At 48.5% G+C, this 20,897-nt stretch overlaps 1 protein-coding gene across 4 annotated transcripts in view; it reads right to left on the bottom strand.

Moving 5' to 3' along the window:
* Positions 1-19,649, bottom strand: part of man2c1 (mannosidase, alpha, class 2C, member 1) — a 106,276-nt gene extending 86,627 nt beyond the window's left edge. For 2 of the 4 annotated variants that reach the window (XR_010459385.1, XM_065002832.1), the window contains exons 1-7: positions 19,437-19,649; positions 19,017-19,142; positions 18,425-18,548; positions 13,638-13,708; positions 9,062-9,239; positions 8,003-8,192; positions 5,395-5,501 (exon numbers count right to left, since the gene is read on the bottom strand). Coding sequence is in view for 3 of the 4 variants with exons in the window: in XM_065002832.1 (XP_064858904.1) it covers positions 5,395-5,501; positions 8,003-8,192; positions 9,062-9,239; positions 13,638-13,708; positions 18,425-18,548; positions 19,017-19,142; positions 19,437-19,537 (897 nt within the window). In the remaining variant the exon portion in view is untranslated. Of the gene's footprint in view, positions 1-5,394; positions 5,502-8,002; positions 8,193-9,061; positions 9,240-9,745; positions 9,769-13,637; positions 13,709-18,424; positions 18,549-19,016; positions 19,143-19,436 lie in introns of those variants that run through there. The other 2 variants (XM_065002831.1, XM_065002833.1) reach the window with 2 other exon arrangements.
* Between the last annotated feature and the right edge of the window lie 1,248 nt (positions 19,650-20,897).

The following is a 20,897-nucleotide window of genomic DNA, read 5'->3' as shown; positions in this document are numbered from 1 at the left end:
CAGTCAAACTGCTGAGCCTGGAGAGAGGAGAGGAGAGACCACTATTAACCCAGTCAAACTGCTGAGCCTGGAGAGAGGAGAGACCACTATTAACCCAGTCAAACTGCTGGGCCTGGAGAGAGGAGAGACCACTATTAACCCAGTCAAACTGCTGAGCCTGGAGAGAGGAGAGACCACTATTAACCCAGTCAAACTGCTGAGCCTGGAGAGAAGAGAGGAGAGACCACTATTAACCCAGTCAAACTGCTGGGCCTGGAGAGAGGAGAGGAGAGACCACTATTAACCCAGTCAAACTGCTGAGCCTGGAGAGAGGAGGGACCACTATTAACCCAGTCAAACTGCTGAGCCTGGAGAGAGGAGAGGAGAGACCACTATTAACCCAGTCAAACTGCTGAGCCTGGAGAGAGGAGAGACCACTATTAACCCAGTCAAACTGCTGGGCCTGGAGAGAGGAGAGACCACTATTAACCCAGTCAAACTGCTGAGCCTGGAGAGAGGAGAGACCACTATTAACCCAGTCAAACTGCTGGGCCTGGAGAGAGGAGAGGAGAGACCACTATTAACCCAGTCAAACTGCTGGGCCTGGAGAGAGGAGAGGAGAGACCACTATTAACCCAGTCAAACTGCTGAGCCTGGAGAGAGGAGAGACCACTATTAACCCAGTCAAACTGCTGAGCCTGGAGAGAGGAGAGGAGAGACCACTATTAACCCAGTCAAACTGCTGAGCCTGGAGAGAGGAGAGACCACTATTAACCCAGTCAAACTGCTAAGCCTGACCACTATTAACCCAGTCAAACTGCTGAGCCTGGAGAGAGGAGAGACCACTATTAACCCAGTCAAACTGCTGGGCCTGGAGAGAGGAGAGACCACTATTAACCCAGTCAAACTGCTGGGCCTGGAGAGGAGAGGAGAGACCACTATTAACCCAGTCAAACTGCTGGGCCTGAGAGAACACCATTAACCCAGTCAAACTGCTGGGCCTGGAGAGAGGAGAGGAGAGACCACTATTAACCCAGTCAAACTGCTGAGCCTGGAGAGAGAGAGGAGAGACCACTATTAACCCAGTCAAACTGCTGGGCCTGGAGAGAGGAGAGGAGAGACCTATTAACAGTCAAATTAACCCAGTCAAACTGCTGGGCCTGAGAGAGGAGAGACCACTATTAACCCAGTCAAACTGCTGGGCCTGGAGAGAGGAGAGACCACTATTAACCCAGTCAAACTGCTGGGCCTGGAGAGAGAGAGGAGAGACCACTATTAACCCAGTCAAACTGCTGAGCCTGAGAGAGGAGAGACCACTATTAACCCAGTCAAACTGCTGGGCCTGAGAGAGAGAGAGAGACCACTATTAACCCAGTCAAACTGCTGAGCCTGGAGAGAGAGAGAGACCACTATTAACCCAGTCAAACTGCTGGGCCTGGAGAGAGGAGAGGAGAGACCACTATTAACCCAGTCAAACTGCTGGGCCTGGAGAGAGGAGAGGAGAGACCACTATTAACCCAGTCAAACTGCTGGGCCTGGAGAGAGGAGAGACCACTATTAACCCAGTCAAACTGCTGGGCCTGGAGAGAGGAGAGACCACTATTAACCCAGTCAAACTGCTGGGCCTGGAGAGAGGAGAGGAGAGACCACTATTAACCCAGTCAAACTGCTGGGCCTGGAGAGAGAGGAGAGACCACTATTAACCCAGTCAAACTGCTGGGCCTGAGAGAGGAGAGACCACTATTAACCCAGTCAAACTGCTGGGCCTGGAGAGAGGAGGAGAGACCACTATTAACCCAGTCAAACTGCTGGGCCTGGAGAGAGAGAGGAGAGACCACTATTAACCCAGTCAAACTGCTGAGCCTGAGAGGAGAGGAGAGACCACTATTAACCCAGTCAAACTGCTGGGCCTGGAGAGAGGAGAGGACAGACCACTATTAACCCAGGGCCTGGAGAGAGGAGAGACCACTATTAACCCAGTCAAAGAGCCTGGAGAGAGGAGAGACCACTATTAACCCAGTCAAACTGCTGAGCCTGAGACCACTATTAACCCAGTCAAACTGCTGAGCCTGGAGAGAGGAGAGACCACTATTAACCCAGTCAAACTGCTGGGCCTGGAGAGAGGAGAGACCACTATTAACCCAGTCAAACTGCTGGGCCTGGAGAGAGAGAGGAGAGACCACTATTAACCCAGTCAAACTGCTGGGCCTGGAGGAGAGGAGAGACCACTATTAACCCAGTCAAACTGCTGAGCCTGGAGAGAGGAGAGAGAGACCACTATTAACCCAGTCAAACTGCTGAGCCTGAGAGACCACTATTAACCCAGTCAAACTGCTGAGCCTGAAGAGAGGAGACCACTATTAACCCAGTCAAACTGCTGGGCCTGAGAGAGGAGAGACCACTATTAACCCAGGCCTGGAGAGAGGAGAGACCACTATTAACCCAGTCAAACTGCTGGGCCTGGAGAGAGGAGAGGAGAGACCACTATTAACCCAGTCAAACTGCTGGGCCTGGAGAGAGAGAGGAGAGACCACTCAAAACTGCTGGGCCTGGAGAGAGGAGAGGAGAGACCATTAACCCAGTCAAACTGCTGAGCCTGGAGAGAGGAGAGGAGAGACCACTATTAACCCAGTCAAACTGCTGAGCCTGGAGAGAGAGAGAGACCACTATTAACCCAGTCAAACTGCTGGGCCTGGAGAGAGGAGAGACCACTATTAACCCAGTCAAACTGCTGAGCCTGGAGAGAGGAGAGACCACTATTAACCCAGTCAAACTGCTGGGCCTGGAGAGAGGAGAGGAGAGACCACTATTAACCCAGTCAAACTGCTGGGCCTGGAGAGAGGAGAGGAGAGACCACTATTAACCCAGTCAAACTGCTGGGCCTGGAGAGAGGAGAGACCACTATTAACCCAGTCAAACTGCTGAGCCTGGAGAGAGGAGAGGAGAGACCACTATTAACCCAGTCAAACTGCTGAGCCTGAAGAGAGGAGAGACCACTATTAACCCAGTCAAACTGCTGGGCCTGGAGAGAGGAGAGACCACTATTAACCCAGTCAAACTGCTGAGCCTGGAGAGAGGAGAGACCACTATTAACCCAGTCAAACTGCTGGGCCTGGAAAGAGGAGAGGAGAGACCACTATTAACCCAGTCAAACTGCTGGGCCTGGAGAGAGGAGAGGAGAGACCACTATTAACCCAGTCAAACTGCTGGGCCTGGAGAGAGGAGAGACCACTATTAACCCAGTCAAACTGCTGAGCCTGGAGAGAGGAGAGGAGAGACCACTATTAACCCAGTCAAACTGCTGGGCCTGGAGAGAGAGGAGAGACCACTATTAACCCAGTCAAACTGCTGGGCCTGGAGAGAGGAGAGACCACTATTAACCCAGTCAAACTGCTGGGCCTGGAGAGAGGAGAGACCACTATTAACCCAGTCAAACTGCTGGGCCTGGAGAGAGGAGAGACCACTGTTAACCCAGTCAAACTGCTGGGCCTGGAGAGAGGAGAGGAGAGACCACTATTAACCCAGTCAAACTGCTGAGCCTGGAGAGAGGAGAGACCACTATTAACCCAGTCAAACTGCTGGGCCTGGAGAGAGGAGAGGAGAGACCACTATTAACCCAGTCAAACTGCTGAGCCTGGAGAGAGGAGAGACCACTATTAACCCAGTCAAACTGCTGGGCCTGGAGAGAGGAGAGACCACTATTAACCCAGTCAAACTGCTGGGCCTGGAGAGAGGAGAGGAGAGACCACTATTAACCCAGTCAAACTGCTGGGCCTGAGAGAGAGGAGAGACCACTATTAACCCAGTCAAACTGCTGAGCCTGGAGAGAGGAGAGACCACTATTAACCCAGTCAAACTGCTGGGCTGGAGAGAGGAGAGACCACTATTAACCCAGTCAAACTGCTGGGCCTGGAGAAAGGAGAGGAGAGACCACTATTAACCCAGTCAAACTGCTGAGCCTGGAGAGAGAGAGGAGAGACCACTATTAACCCAGTCAAACTGCTGGGCCTGGAGAGAGGAGAGGAGAGACCACTATTAACCCAGTCAAACTGCTGAGCCTGGAGAGAGGAGAGACCTATTAACCCAGTCAAACTGCTGGGCCTGGAGAGAGGAGAGGAGAGATTAACCCAGTCAAACTGCTGGGCCTGGAGAGAGGAGAGGAGAGATCACTATTAACCCAGTCAAACTGCTGGGCCTGGAGAGAGGAGAGGAGAGACCACTATTAACCCAGTCAAACTGCTGGGCCTGGAGAGACCACTATTAACCCAGAGGAGAGGAGAGACCACTATTAACCCAGTCAAACTGCTGGGCCTGGAGAGAGGAGAGACCACTATTAACCCAGTCAAACTGCTGGGCCTGAGAGAGGAGAGGAGAGACCACTATTAACCCAGTCAAACTGCTGGGCCTGGAGAGAGGAGAGGAGAGACCACTATTAACCCAGTCAAACTGCTGGGCCTGGAGAGAGGAGAGGAGAGACCACTATTAACCCAGTCAAACTGCTGGGCCTGGAGAGAGGAGAGGAGAGACCACTATTAACCCAGTCAAACTGCTGGGCCTGGAGAGAGGAGAGGAGAGACACTATTAACCCAGTCAAACTGCTGGGCCTGGAGAGAGGAGAGGAGAGAACACCATTAACCCAGTCAAACTGCTGGGCCTGGAGAGAGGAGAGGAGAGACCACTATTAACCCAGTCAAACTGCTGGGCCTGGAGAGAGGAGAGGAGAGACAAAGGTACAGTAACTGTGAACAGGTGAGTGTGTATTAAAGGTACAGTACCTGTGAACAGGTGAGTGTGTATTAAAGGTACAGTACCTGTGAACAGGTGAGTGTGTATTAAAGGTACAGTACCTGTGAACAGGTGAGTGTGTATTAAAGGTACAGTACCTGTGAACAGGCGAGTGTGTATTAAAGGTACAGTACCTGTGAACAGGCGAGTGTGTGTGTATTGAACAGGCGAGTGTGTATTAAAGGTACAGTACCTGTGAACAGGCGAGTGTGTATTAAAGGTACAGTACCTGTGAACAGGCGAGTGTATTAAAGGTACAGTATTGAAAGGTACAGTACCTGTGAACAGGCGAGTGTGTATTAAAGGTACAGTATTGAACAGGCGAGTGTGTATTAAAGGTACAGTACCTGTGAACAGGCGAGTGTGTATTAAAGGTACAGTACCTGTGAACAGGCAGGCGAGTGTGTATTAAAGGTACAGTACCTGTGTGTGTATTAAAGGTACAGTACCTGTGAACAGGCGAGTGTGTATTAAAGGTACAGTACCTGTGAACAGGCGAGTGTGTATTAAAGGTACAGTACCTGTGAACAGGCGAGTGTGTATTAAAGGTACAGTACCTGTGAACAGGCGAGTGTGTATTAAAGGTACAGTACCTGTGAACAGGTGAGTGTGTATTAAAAGGTACAGTACCTGTGAACAGGTGAAGACCATGTGAGGGTTCTTCTCCATCAGTCTGATCACAGTCACCCAGCTCCTGGCACACTTCCTGATGGTCTCCTCATAGGGCCACAGCCAGGCTAGATAGAGACAGGGACACAGTGGAGCAGCAGGACACCACACACAGTGGAGCAGCAGTACACAGTGGAGCAGCAGGACACCACACACAGTAGAGCAGCAGGACACCACACACAGTGGAGCAGCAGTAGACAGTGGAGCAGCAGGACACCACACACAGTGGAGCAGCAGGACACAGGAGCAGCAGGACACCACACACAGTGGAGCAGCAGGACACCACACACAGTGGAGCAGCAGGACACCACACACAGTGGAGCAGCAGAAGACAGTGGAGCAGCAGGACACAGCGGAACAGCAGGACACCACACACAGTGGAGCAGCAGGACACCACACACAGTGGAGCAGCAGAAGACAGTGGAGCAGCAGGACACAGCGGAACAGCAGGACACCACACACAGTGGAACAGCAGGACACCACACACAGTGGAGCAGCAGGACACAGTGGAGCAGCAGGACACCACACACAGTGGAGCAGCAGTACACAGTGGAGCAGCAGGACACCACACACAGTAGAGCAGCAGGACACCACACACAGTGGAGCAGCAGGACACCACACAGCAGGGACCACACACAGGACAGCACACACAGTCGAGCAGCAGGACACCACACACAGTGGAGCAGCAGGACACTACACACAGTGGAGCAGCAGAAGACAGTGGAGCAGCATGGACACAGCGGAACAGCAGGACACCACACACAGTGGAACAGCAGGACACCAAACACACAGTGGAGCAGCAGAAGACAGCGGAGCAGCAGGACACCACACACAGTGGAGCAGCAGGACACCACACACAGTGGAGCAGCAGGACACCACACACAGTGGAGCAGCAGGACACCACACACAGTGGAGCAGCAGGACACCACACACAGTGGAGCAGCAGGACACCACACACAGTGGAGCAGCAGGACACAGTGGAGCAGCAGGACACCACACACAGTGGAGCAGCAGGACACAGCGGAACAGCAGGACACCACACACAGTGGAGCAGCAGGACACCACACACAGTGGAACAGCAGGACACCACACACAGTGGAGCAGCAGGACACCACACACAGTGGAGCAGCAGGACACCACACACAGTGGAGCAGCAGGACACCACACAGTGGAGCAGCAGGACACCACACACAGTGGAGCAGCAGGACACCACACACAGTGGAGCAGCAGGACACCACACACAGTGAAGCAGCATCACCACACACAGTGGAGCAGCATCACCACACACAGTGGAGCAGCATCACCACACACAGTGGAGCAGCAGAACACCACACACAGTGGAGCAGCAGGACACCACACACAGTGGAACAGCAGGACACCACACACAGTGGAGCAGCAGGACACCACACACAGTGGAGCAGCAGGAGGACACCACACACAGTGGAGCAGCAGGACACCACACACAGTGGAGCAGCAGGACACCACACACAGTGGAGCAGCAGGACACCACACACAGTGGAGCAGCATCACCACACACAGTGGAGCAGCATCACCACACACAGTGGAGCAGCATCACCACACACAGTGGAGCAGCAGAACACCACACACAGTGGAGCAGCAGAACACCACACACAGTGGAGCAGCAGGACACCACACACAGTGGAGCATCTATAGACAGTGGAGCAGCAGGACACCACACACAGTGGAGCATCTTTAGACAGTGGAGCAGCGGTAGACAGTGGAGCAGCAGAGGACAGTGGAGCAGCATTAGACAGTGGAGCAGCAGTAGACAGTGAAGCAGCAGTAGACAGTGAAGCAGCAGTGGAGCAGCAGTAGACAGTGGAGCAGCAGTAGACAGTGAAGCAGCAGTAGACAGTGAAGCAGCAGTAGACAGTGGAGCAGCAGTAGACAGTGAAGCAGCAGTAGACAGTGGAGCAGCAGGACAGTGGAGCAGCAGTAGACAGTGGAGCAGCAGTAGACAGTGGAGCACAGTGAAGCAGACAGTGAAGCAGCAGTAGACAGTGGAGCAGCATTAGACAGTGGAGCAGCAATAGACAGTGGAGCAGCAGAGTTAGACAGTGGAGACAGTGGAGCAGCAGTAGACAGTGGAGCAGCAGTAGACAGTGGAGCAGCAGTAGACAGTGAAGCAGCAGTAGACAGTGGAGCAGCAGTGGACAGTGGAGCAGCAGAGGACAGTGGAGCAGCGGTAGACAGTGGAGCAGCAGTAGACAGTGGAGCAGCAGTAGACAGTGGAGCAGCATTAGACAGTGGAGCAGCAGTAGACAGTGGAGCAGCAGTAGACAGTGGAGCAGCAGTAGACAGTGGAGCAGCATTAGACAGTGGAGCAGCATTAGACAGTGGAGCAGCATTAGACAGTGGAGCAGCAGTAGACAGTGGAGCAGCATCACCACACACAGTGAAGCAGCAGTAGACAGTGGAGCAGCATTAGACAGTGGAGCAGCAGTAGACAGTGGAGCATCAGTAGACAGTGGAGCATCATTACAGGAGAACTCAGTACATGGACATAGACTAAACAAAATCAGTCATCTTGAAAGAGAGAGATGTTTACCTGAGTCAATGTGGCAGTGTCCCATAGCGTGGACAGTGTGCTGGCTCTCTCCATTCCTCTGGCTGAAGAACTTCTGAGCCAGACTCCGGGCCGCAGGAAATGAGCTGGGATTGGTCGGCTCACACAGGTTCACCATCTCATTGGCTGTGAACAGAGCCTGGTACCCACGCTGTTCCCCCTCACCCAGCAACTGAGAGGAGGCAGAAGAGAGAAGATCAACAGGCCAATGAGAAAGCAGGAACAGAACAACAGACTGACTAAAGTTGACAGTTACACTTCATTCACTGTTAAATGTCACGATTCCATCTGTAGGTTCGGGTTTGGAGTCAATTCCATTTAGTTTACTACTCCTACTACATGACCTTTTGACCTTCTACTCCCGGAATTGACCCCACCCTGCTCCAGACATGACCTCTTGACCTTCTACTCCTGGAATTGACCCCACCCTGCTCCAGACATGACCTCTTGACCATCTACTCCTGGAATTGACCCCACCCTGCTCCAGACATGACCTCTTGACCTACTACTCCTGGAATTGACCCCACCCTGCCCCAGACATGACCTCTTGACCTTCTACTCCTGGAATTGACCCCACCCTGCTCCAGACATGACCTCTGACCTACTACTCCTGAATTAACCCCAGCCTGCTTGACCTCTTGACCTACTACTCCTGGAATTGACCCCAGCCTGCTCCAGACATGACCTCTTGACCTCCTGGAATTACCCTGCTCCCTGGAATAACCACAGCCTGCTCCAGACAGGACCCTTGACCAGCCTGCTCCAGACATGACCTCTTGACCTTCTACTCCTGGAATTGACCCCACCCTGCTCCAGACATGATCTCTTGACCTTCGACTCCTGGAATTGACCCCACCCTGCTCCAGACATGACCTCTTGACCTTCTACTCCTGGAATTGACCCCACCCTGCTCCAGACATGACCTCTTGACCTTCTACTCCTGGAATTGACCCCACCCTGCTCCAGACATGACCTCTTGACTTACTTCACATCCCATTAGGTAGTACCTTGACATTATAGAATACTGATATCTCAACCTACCTTGACCATGTCTACCAGCATCTCCAAATCAGTCAGCAGCTCCCTGACTTCCGGCTTAAACACCACAAGCTCAGCCTTCTGGACAGAGTACTTCCTGTCTGGGTCAGGTGCTGCAATCATGGATCCCTGTCCCGCTCCGAAAAGACTGTTACACGCCAGCTCGACATACAGGGAGATGCTAAAAGAGACAGAAGACAGACTACAGTTTACAACACAGAACTAGAACACACTGAGGCGATCCTGACTCGCTGCAAACAGACCGTTACGCGCCAAATCAATGTAGAGCAGCGCTGTCCCCGACTAAACAAACTTAGTCAACCGAGAGCCTCCTGTCCTTTCAACCAATCGATTGAAATGTTTATCTGAAATCCACTGGATGTCTTAAGGTGAACGCACCAATTTGTAAGTCGCTCTGGATAAGAGCGTCTGCTAAATGACTTAAATGTAAATGTAAATGTTTAAACTTATATTTTTCCATATCTTGACACATCCTATGTGTTTTAATCAAATCAAATACATTCACTGAGCTATATTTTATATTTAATAAGAGTCTTAAAAGTAGCCACCGTTTGCCGAACACAAAAGGTTTAAATGGCAGAAAAATCCCTGAAGAGCGTCTGTTAAATGACTAAAATGTCAAATGTAAATTGAATTCACCCCAAACAGGATGTAGAACCCACTAACCTGTGTGGCTCATCATCCTCCAGACAGTCAGGATGTAGAACCCACTAACCTGTGTGGACCATCATCCTCCAGACAGTCAGGATGTAGAACCCACTAAACCTCCAGACAGTGTGGAACCCACTAATCATCATCCTCCAGACAGTCAGGATGTAGAACCCACTAACCTGTGTGGATCATCATCCTCCAGACAGTCAGGATGTAGAACCCACTAACCTGTGTGTAGAACCCACTAACCATCATCCTCCAGACAGTCAGTCAGGATGTAGAACCCACTAACCTGTGTGGACAGTCATCATCCTCCTAAGATCCTCCAGACAGTCAGGATGTAGAACCCACTAACCTGTGTGGATCATCATCCTCCAGACATTTAGGATGTAGAACCCACTAACCTGTGTGGATCATCATCCTCCAGACAGTCAGTCAGGATGTAGAACCCACTAACCTGTGTGGCTCATCATCCTCCAGACAGACAGTCAGGATGTAGAACCCACTAACCTGTGTGGATCATCATCCTCCAGACAGTCAGGATGTAGAACCCACTAACCTGTGTGGATCATCATCCTCCAGACAGTCAGGATGTAGAACCCACTAACCTGTGTGGATCATCATCCTCCAGACAGTCAGTCAGGATGTAGAACCCACTAACCTGTGTGGATCATCATCCTCCAGACAGTCAGTCAGGATGTAGAACCCACTAACCTGTGTGGATCATCATCCTCCAGACAGTCAGGATGTAGAACCCACTAACCTGTGTGGATCATCATCCTCCAGACAGTCAGGATGTAGAACCCACTAACCTGTGTGGAGCATCATCCTCCAGACAGTCAGGATGTAGAACCCACTAACCTGTGTGGAGCATCATCCTCCAGACAGTCAGGATGTAGAACCCACTAACCTGTGTAGATCATCATCCTCCAGACAGTCAGGATGTAGAACCCACTAACCTGTGTGGATCATCATCCTCCAGACAGTCAGGATGTAGAACCCACTAACCTGTGTGGATCATCATCCTCCAGACAGTCAGGATGTAGAACCCACTAACCTGTGTGGATCATCATCCTCCAGACACAGTCAGGATGTAGAACCCACTAACCTGTGTAGATCATCATCCTCCAGACAGTCAGGATGTAGAACCCACTAACCTGTGTGGATCATCATCCTCCAGACAGTCAGGATGTAGAACCCACTAACCTGTGTAGATCATCATCCTCCAGACAGTCAGTCAGGATGTAGAACCCACTAACCTGTGTGGATCATCATCCTCCAGACAGTCAGGATGTAGAACCCACTAACCTGTGTGGAGCATCATCCTCCAGACAGTCAGTCAGGATGTAGAACCCACTAACCTGTGTGGATCATCATCCTCCAGACAGTCAGGATGTAGAACCCACTAACCTGTGTAGATCATCATCCTCCAGACAGTCAGGATGTAGAACCCACTAACCTGTGTGGATCATCATCCTCCAGACAGTCAGGATGTAGAACCCACTAACCTGTGTGGAGCATCATCCTCCAGACAGTCAGGATGTAGAACCCACTAACCTGTGTGGAGCATCATCCTCCAGACAGTCAGGATGTAGAACCCACTAACCTGTGTGGAGCATCATCCTCCAGACAGTCAGGATGTAGAACCCACTAACCTGTGTGGATCATCATCCTCCAGACAGTCAGGATGTAGAACCCACTAACCTGTGTGGATCATCATCCTCCAGACAGTCAGTCAGGATGTAGAACCCACTAACCTGTGTGGATCATCATCCTCCAGACAGTCAGGATGTAGAACCCACTAACCTGTGTAGATCATCATCCTCCAGACAGTCAGTCAGGATGTAGAACCCACTAACCTGTGTGGATCATCATCCTCCAGACCGTCAGGATGTAGAACCCACTAACCTGTGTGGAGCATCATCCTCCAGACAGTCAGTCAGGATGTAGAACCCCTAACCAGACAGACAGTCAGGATGTAGAACCCACTAACCTGTGTGGAGCATCATCCTCCAGACAGTCAGGATGTAGAACCCACTAACCTGTGTAGATCATCATCCTCCAGACAGTCAGGATGTAGAACCCACTAACCTGTGTGGAGCATCATCCTCCAGACAGTCATGTCATAACCTCATCAGACAGTCAGTCAGGATGTAGAACCCACTAACCTGTGTGGATCATCATCCTCCAGACAGACAGTCAGAACCCACTAACCTGTGTGGATCATCATCCTCCAGACAGTCAGGATGTAGAACCCACTAACCTGTGTGGATCATCATCCTCCAGACAGTCAGTCAGGATGTAGAACCCACTAACCTGTGTGGATCATCATCCTCCAGACACAGTCAGGATGTCAAATGTGGAGCATCATCCTCCAGACAGTCTTAGAACCCACTAACCTGTTGGTCAATCCTCCAGACAGTCAAAGAACCCACTAACCTGTGTCATCATCCTCCAGACAGTCAATAGAACCCACTAACCTGTGTAGATCAATCCTCCAGACAGTCAGGATGTAGAACCCACTAACCTGTGTAGATCATCATCCTCCAGACAGTCAGGAAGAACCCACTCAACCTGTGTGGTCATCATCCTCCAGACAGTCAATGTCAAAGAACAGACAGTCAAGGTCAACCTGTGTGGATCATCATCCTCCAGAATCAAAGAAACTAAACATCAAGACAGTCAACCCCTAACTAACCTGTGTGGAATCAAATAACTAACCTGTGTGGATCATCATCCTCCAGACAGTCAGATGTAGAACCCACTAACCTGTGTGGATCATCATCCTCCAGACAGTCAGGATGTAGTCAACCTGTGTGGATCATCATCCTCCAGAAAGATGTAGAACACTAACCTGTGTGGATCATCATCCTCCAGACAGTCAGTCAATGTAGAACCCACAACCTGTGTGGATCATCATCCTCCAGACAGTCAGGATGTAGAACCCACTAACCTGTGTGGATCATCATCCAACCAGGATGTAGAACCCACTAACCTGTGGTCATCATCCTCCAAATCAAACAACATCACTAAGGTCATCATCCTCCAGACAGTCAGTCAATAGAACCCAAACCTGTGTGGATCATCATCCTCCAACAGTCAGGATGTAGAACCCACTAACCTGTCAATCATCATCCTCCAGACAGTCAGGATGTAGAACCCACTAACCTGTGTGGATCATCATCCTCCAGACAGTCAGGATGTAGAACCCACTAACCTGTGTGGATCATCATCCTCCAGACAGTCAGGATGTAGAACCCACTAACCTGTGTGGAGCATCATCCTCCACAGTCAGGATGTAGAACCCAAACCTGTGTGGAATCATCCACAGTCAGGATGTAGAACCCACTAAATCAAATGTAGAACCCACTAACCTGTGTCATCATCCTCCAACAGTCAGGATGTAGAACCCACTAACCTGTGTGGTCATCATCCTCCAGACAGTCAAAGAACCCACTAACCTGTGTGGATCATCATCCTCCAGACAGTCAATGTAGAACCCATAACCAACATCATCCTCCAGTCAATGATGTGAACCCACTAACCTGGAACATCCTCCAGACAGTCAGGATGTAGAACCCACTAATGTGATCATCATCCTCCAGACAGTCAGGATGTAGAACCCACTAACCTGTGTTCATCATCCTCCAGACAGTCAGTCAGGATGTAGAACCCACTAACCTGTGTGGAGCATCATCCTCCAGACAGTCAGGATGTAGAACCCACTAACAGATCATCATCCTCCAGACAGTCAGGATGTAGAACCCACTAACCTGTGGACCAGTCCTAACCACAGACAGTCAATGTAGAACACTAATTGTTATTGTGACCGTCAGGATGTAGAACCCACTAACCTGTGTGGACCATCATCCTCCAGACAGTCAGTCAGGATGTAGAACCCACTAACCTGTGTGGCTCATCATCCTCCAGACACTCAGTCAAGATGTAGCTGGTCTTCTCCCCTTCTTTGGTCAACCCCTGTCAATCAAAGAACAACATCAAGGTCAACCCCTGTCAATCAAATAAACAACATCAAGGTCAACCCCTGTCAATCAAATATAACAAAGGTCAATGTCAATCAAATAACAACATCAAGGGTAGTGTAACAAATCAAAAGTCAATCAAATAACAACATGGTTGTCAATCAAAGAACAACATCAAGGTCAAGGTCAACTCAACCCTGTCAATCAAATAACAACATCAAGGTGTCAATCAAATAACAACATCAAGGTGTCAATCAAATAACAAATCAAGGTCAACAATCAAATGAGGTCAACCCCTGTCAATCAAATAACAACATCAAGGTCAACCCCTGTCAATCAAATAAACAACATCAAGGTCAACCCCTGTCAATCAAATAAACAACATCAAGGTCAACCCCTGTCAATCAAATAAACAACATCAAGGTCAACCCCTGTCAATCAAATAACAACATCAAGGTGTCAATCAAATAACAACATCAAGGTCAACCCCTGTCAATCAAATAAACAACATCAAGGTCAACCCCTGTCAATCAAATAAACAACATCAAGGTCAACCCCTGTCAATCAAATAAACAACATCAAGGTCAACCCCTGTCAATCAAATAACAACATCAAGGTCAACCCCTGTCAATCAATCATGTGTCAATCAAAGAACAACATCAAGGTCAACCCCTGTCAATCAAATAACAACAAGGTCAACCCTTGTCAATCAAATGTCAACCCTGTCAATCAAATAACAACATCAAGGTCAACCCCTGTCAATCAAATAACAACATCAAGGTCAACAGTGGATCAAATAAACAACATCAAGGTCAACCCCGTCAATCAAATAACAACATGTGTCAATCAAATAAACAACATCAAGGTGTCAATGATCAACCCTGTCAATCAAAGAACAACATCAAGGTCAACCCCTGTCAATTAATTAACATCAAGGTTATCAAGGTCAACCCCTGTCAATCAATCAACAAATAACAACATCTAAAACAACCCTGTCAATGATGTGTGAACAACATGCAAGTAAGGATGAGGATGATTGACTGTCATAACATAGTTCACATATACAACGATGTGTTTGAACAACATGCAGTGAGGCTTGATTGATCGTATTGATTAGCGTAACATAACATAGTTCACATATAACTAAAACACATTGTTATTGTGACTTTGCCCCAAGGCAAGCTGAGAGAGCCCGGAGGATGAGACTAGTCTGTTGACTTACTGTAGTGGTATGGTGGATGAGGTACTGTAGTGGTATGGTGGATGAGGTACTGTAGTGTTATGGTGGTTGAGGTACTGTGGTGGTATGGTGGATGAGGTACTGTAGTGGTATGGTGGATGAGGTACTGTAGTGTTATGATGGTTGAGGCACAGTGGATGAGGTACTGTAGTGTTATGGTGGATGAGGTACTGTAGTGTTATGGTGGTTGAGGTACTGTGGTGGTATGGTGGATGAGGTACTGTAGTGGTATGGTGGATGAGGTACTGTGGTGTTATGGTGGATGAGGTACTGTGGTGTTATGGTGGATGAGGTACTGTAGTGTTATGATGGTTGAGGCACAGTGGATGAGGTACTGTAGTGTTATGGTGGATGAGGTATTGTAGTGTTATGGTGGTTGAGGTACTGTGGTGGTATTGTGGATGAGGTACTGTAGTGGTATGGTGGATGAGGTACTGTGGTGTTATGGTGGTTGAGGTACTGTAGTGTTATGGTGGTTGAGGTACTGTAGTGTTATGGTGGATGAGGTACTGTAGTGTTATGGTGGATGAGGTACTGTAGTGTTATGGTGGTTGAGGTACTGTAGTGGTATGGTGGTTGAGGTATGGTGGTTGAGGTACTGTAGTAGTATGGTGGTTGAGGTATGGTGGTTGAGGTACTGTAGTGTTATGGTGGATGAGGTATGGTGGATGAGGTACTGTAGTGTTATGGTGGATGAGGTACTGTAGTGGTATGGTGGATGAGGTACTGTAGCGTTATGGTGGTTGAGGTGTGGTGGATGAGGTACTGTAGTGTTATGGTGGATGAGGTACTGTAGTGTTATGGTGGATGAGGTACTGTAGTGTTATGGTGGATGAGGTACTGTAGTGTTATGGTGGATGAGGTACTGTTGTGTTATGGTGGATGAGGTACTGTAGAGTTATGGTGGTTGAGGTGTGGTGGATGAGGTACGGTAGTGTTATGGTGGATGAGGTACTGTAGTGTTATGGTGGATGAGGTACTGTAGTGGTATGGTGGTTGAGGTACTGTAGTGATATGGTGGATGAGGTACTGTAGTGCTATGCTGGATGAGGTATGGTGGATGAGGTACTGTAGTGTTATGGTGGATGAGGTACTGTAGTGGTATGGTGGTTGAGGTATGGTGGTTGAGGTACTGTAGTGGTATGGTGGATGAGGTACTGTAGTGGTATGGTGGTTGAGGTACTGTAGTGGTATGGTGGATGAGGTACTGTAGTGGTATGGTGGTTGAGGATGGTGGTTGAGGTACTGTAGTGTTATGGTGGATGAGGTACTGGTAGTGTTATGGTGGTTGAGGTGTGGTGGTATGAGGTACTGTAGTGTGTTATGGTGGATGAGGTACTGTAGTGGTATGGTGGATGAGGTACTGTAGTGGTATGGTGGTTGAGGTACTGTAGTGGTATGGTGGATGAGGTACTGTAGTGTTATGGAGGTACTGTAGTGTTATGGTGGATGAGGCACTGTAGTGGTGTGGTGGATGAGGTAGTGTAGTGTTATGGTGGTTGAGGTACTGTAGTGGTATGGTGGTTGAGGTATGGTGGATGAGGTACTGTAGTAGTATGGTGGATGAGGTATGGTGGATGAGGTACTGTAGTGTTATGGTGGTTGAGGTATGGTGGATGAGGTACTGTAGTGTTATGGTGGATGAGGTATGGTGGTTGAGGTACTGTAGTGTTATGGTGGTTGAGGTACTGTAGTGTTATGGTGGATGAGGTACTGTAGTGTTATGGTGGATGAGGTATGGTGGTTGAGGTATGGTGGTTGAGGTACTGTAGTGTTATGGTGGATGAGGTATGGTGGTTGAGGTATGGTGGATGAGGTACTGTAGTGTTATGGTGGTTGAGGTGTGGTGGATGAGGTACTGTAGTGTTATGGTGGATGAGGTACTGTAGTGGTATGGTGGATGAGGTACTGTAGCGTTATGGTGGTTGAGGTGTGGTGGATGAGGTACTGTAGTGTTATGGTGGATGAGGTACTGTAGTGTTATGGTGGATGAGGTACTGTAGTGTTATGGTGGATGAGGTACTGTAGAGTTATGGTGGTTGAGGTGTGGTGGATGAGGTACGGTAGTGTTATGGTGGATGAGGTACTGTAGAGGTATGGTGGTTGAGGTACTGTAGTGGTATGGTGGTTGAGGTACTGTAGTGTTATGGTGGATGAGGTACTGTAGTGGTATGGTGGTTGAGGTACTGTAGTGATATGGTGGATGAGGTACTGTAGTGCTATGCTGGATGAGGTATGGTGGATGAGGTACTGTAGTGTTATGGTGGATGAGGTACTGTAGTGGTATGGTGGTTGAGGTTTGGTGGTTGAGGTACTGTAGTGGTATGGTGGATGAGGTACTGTAGTGGTATGGTGGTTGAGGTATGGTGGTTGAGGTACTGTAGTGGTATGGTGGATGAGGTACTGTAGTGTTATGGTGGTTGAGGTACTGTAGTGGTATGGTGGTTGAGGTACTGTAGTGTTATGGTGGATGAGGTACTGTAGTGTTATGGTGGATGAGGTACTGTAGTGGTATGGTGGTTGAGGTATGGTGGATGAGGTACTGTAGTGGTATGGTGGTTGAGGTACTGTAGTGGTATGGTGGATGAGGTACTGTAGTGTTATGGTGGATGAGGTATGGTGGATGAGGTACTGTAGTGTTATGGTGGATGAGGTACTGTAGTGTTATGGTGGTTGAGGTGTGGTGGTTGAGGTACTGTAGTGTTATGGTGGATGAGGTACTGTAGTGGTATGGTGGTTGAGGTATGGTGGTTGAGGTACTGTAGTGTTATGGTGGATGAGGTATGGTGGTTGAGGTACTGTAGTGGTATGGTGGATGAGGTGTGGTGGTTGAGGTACTGTAGTGGTATGGTGGATGAGGTACTGTAGTGTTATGGTGGATGAGGTATGGTGGTTGAGGTACTGTAGTGTTATGGTGGTTGAGGTGTGGTGGTTGAGGTACTGTAGTGTTATGGTGGATGAGGTACTGTAGTGGTATGTTGGTCATTTATGAACATTTTAACATCTTGGCCATGTTCTGTTATAATCTCCACCCTGCACAGCCAGAAGAGGACTGGCCACCCCACATAGCCTGGTTCCTCTCTAGGTTTCTTCCTAGGTTTTAGCCTTTCGAGGGAGTTTTTCCTAGCCACCGTGCTTCTACACCTGCATTGCTTGCTGTTTGGGGTTTTAGGCTGGGTTTCTGTACAGCACTTTGAGATATCAGCTGATGTACGAAGGGCTTTATAAATACATTTGATTTGATTTGATTTGATGAGGTGTGGTGGATGAGGTACTGTAGTGGTATGGTGGTTGAGGTACTGTAGTGGTATGGTGGTTGAGGTGTGGTGGATGAGGTACTGTAGTGTTATGGTGGTTGAGGTATGGTGGATGAGGTACTGTAGTGGTATGGTGGTTGAGGTGTGGTGGATGAGGTACTGTAGTGGTATGGTGGATGAGGTAAGGCTCATGTGGGTGTATATAATGTTGAACCTGTACAGGTTGCTCATCCCTCCAGACCATGGCCTCTCCATCACTCTCCCAGCTCAGATGGACCTGCTTCCCTCTCCAGGAGTCTGGTATCCTCAGAGATACTTTAAACCAGCATGTCCACCATCTGTAATAAAACATTACTAGTTTGTTGGTTCACTGGTTTGTTCCTTCTTTTGCACTCTCATTCACCAACTCACTCCACTAATTCACTCACTCAGTTACTCATCCACTCATTCATTCATTCATTCACTCACTCATTCACCAACTCACTCCACTAATTCACTCACTCAGTTACTCATCCACTCATTCATTCATTCATTCACTCACTCATTCACCAACTCACTCCACTAATTCACTCACTCAGTTACTCATCCACTCATTCATTCACTCACTCATTCACCAACTCACTCCACTAATTCACTCACTCACTCACTCAACTAATTCACTCAACTAATTCACTCATTCATTCACTCACTCACTCACACTCACTCAGTTACTCATTCACTCAGTTACTCATTCACTCACTCACTCATTCATGGTATTTAACCAAACATGATGTTCGAAGAGAGCTACTAAATATTCCAGTCCTTACGTGGGTCCAAAGGTATCACCAACTTGATACGGCTCAAAGTTCTGTTTGACAGCCTCTAGGAAAGGGATCCGTTGCTGTGACAGAGACGAGGAGATGGACTCCAGGGGACAGGCGTCTCCATATAGTCTGGAAACAAGTCATGTTGTAAGAAACGTGTTTTTATATGACTCACATCGCCACATAAAGTGCTGTCAGTGTCTCATAACCAGATCCCGAAGGGGGATTCGTTACCCAGAAAACAATAGCTATTACAAGGAGCAGAGCAGTTTCTCTCTTCACCCGCGGAGAATTCAAACATTTTGCACAATAAATAGAACTTCCATCTACCGAACAAAACATTGCTACTTAGCTGGGCATATTGAGTGGGTCATGGACATGCATTTTATTGCACTTGACCGCTAGCTAAGAAATACCATTTACCTTCCCCTAAGGTTGCAGTCGGTGAAATAAATCTCAGATATGAATTTCTCAGCTCGTTCCAGAAGAGTCCGTCGGTTCTTCAGTACCGGTTGATGATACATCACTAATAATATCTCTGGTCAATGTTCGGAGAATCAATGAATTATCCACTGTTTCGTGAAGTTTAGAGAAACAACAAGGAAGAGACCATGTGGACCCGGAAGTACAATAGAAATACTATTGTATTTGCGTTGATCGGCCGCTAGATGTCGCTGTTGTTAACATGTCACTAACGTTCTAGGCCGTATGATTAGCCCTCCACTACCATACTATTTGGGGGGGTAAGTAAATCTTACTGCATAGTGCACTAATAATTGTATGATAGGAGTATAATATGAGAAAGAATATCAAATGTCAACATTTATTTAAACCAAAGGGTTTGAAACACCATACATATAGTTATGTTATTCATGTATGAAATGAAACAACTAGCACAGAGAGACTGAGTACACCATTTCCCATTACCTTTATGGTCCTTCCAAAACCAGAAGTGCCTATGTAGATGGTACATGTTATAATCTGTAGATGGTATATGTTATAATCTGTAGTTGGTACATCTTCTCATCACTGACTGGTACATCACTCATCACTGTCAAATGCTCCCTGAAACACTTCAGCGAGCAGGCCTTTCTAATCGACCTGGCCGGGGTATCCTGGAAGGATATTGATCTCATCCCGTCAGTAGAGGATGCCTGGATATTTTTTTCAATGCCTTCCTAACCATCTTAAATAAACATGCCCCATTCAAGAAATTTAGAACCAGGAACATATATAGCCCTTGGTTCTCCCCAGACCTGACTGCCCTTAACCAACACAAAAATATCCTATTGCGTTCTGCATTAGCATCGAACAGCCCCCGTGATATGCAGCTGTTCAGGGAAGCTAGAAACCATTATACACAGGCAGTTAGAAAAGTTAAGGCTAGCTTTTTCAAGCAGAATTTTGCTTCCTGCAACACTAACTCAAAAAAGTACTGGAACACTGTAAAGTCCATGGAGAATAAGAACACCTCCTCCCAGCTGCCCACTGCACTGAAGATAGGAAACACTGTCACCACTGATAAATCCACCATAATTGAGAATTTCAATAAGCATTTTTCTACGGCTGGCCATGCTTTCCACCTGGCTACTCCTACCCCGGTCAACAGCACTGCACCCCCAACAGCAACTCGCCCAAGCCTTCCCCATTTCTCCTTCTCCCAAATCCGTTCAGCTGATGTTCTGAAAGACCTGCAAAATCTGGACCCTTTCTTTCTAGCAGCTGTGGTCATCTCCCTCTTCAAAGGGGGGGAAACTCTTGACCCAAACTGCTACAGACCTATATCTATCCTACCATGCCTTTCTAAGGTCTTCGAAAGCCAAGTCAACAAACAGATTACCGACCATTTCGAATCTCACCGTACCTTCTCTGCTATGCAATCTG

This window comes from Oncorhynchus nerka, linkage group LG17 (assembly GCF_034236695.1).
Source record: "Oncorhynchus nerka isolate Pitt River linkage group LG17, Oner_Uvic_2.0, whole genome shotgun sequence".
Taxonomy (NCBI): domain Eukaryota; kingdom Metazoa; phylum Chordata; class Actinopteri; order Salmoniformes; family Salmonidae; genus Oncorhynchus; species Oncorhynchus nerka.
Note: the sequence above shows the minus strand (reverse complement) of the source record. Positions and strands in the feature narration are given on the sequence as shown.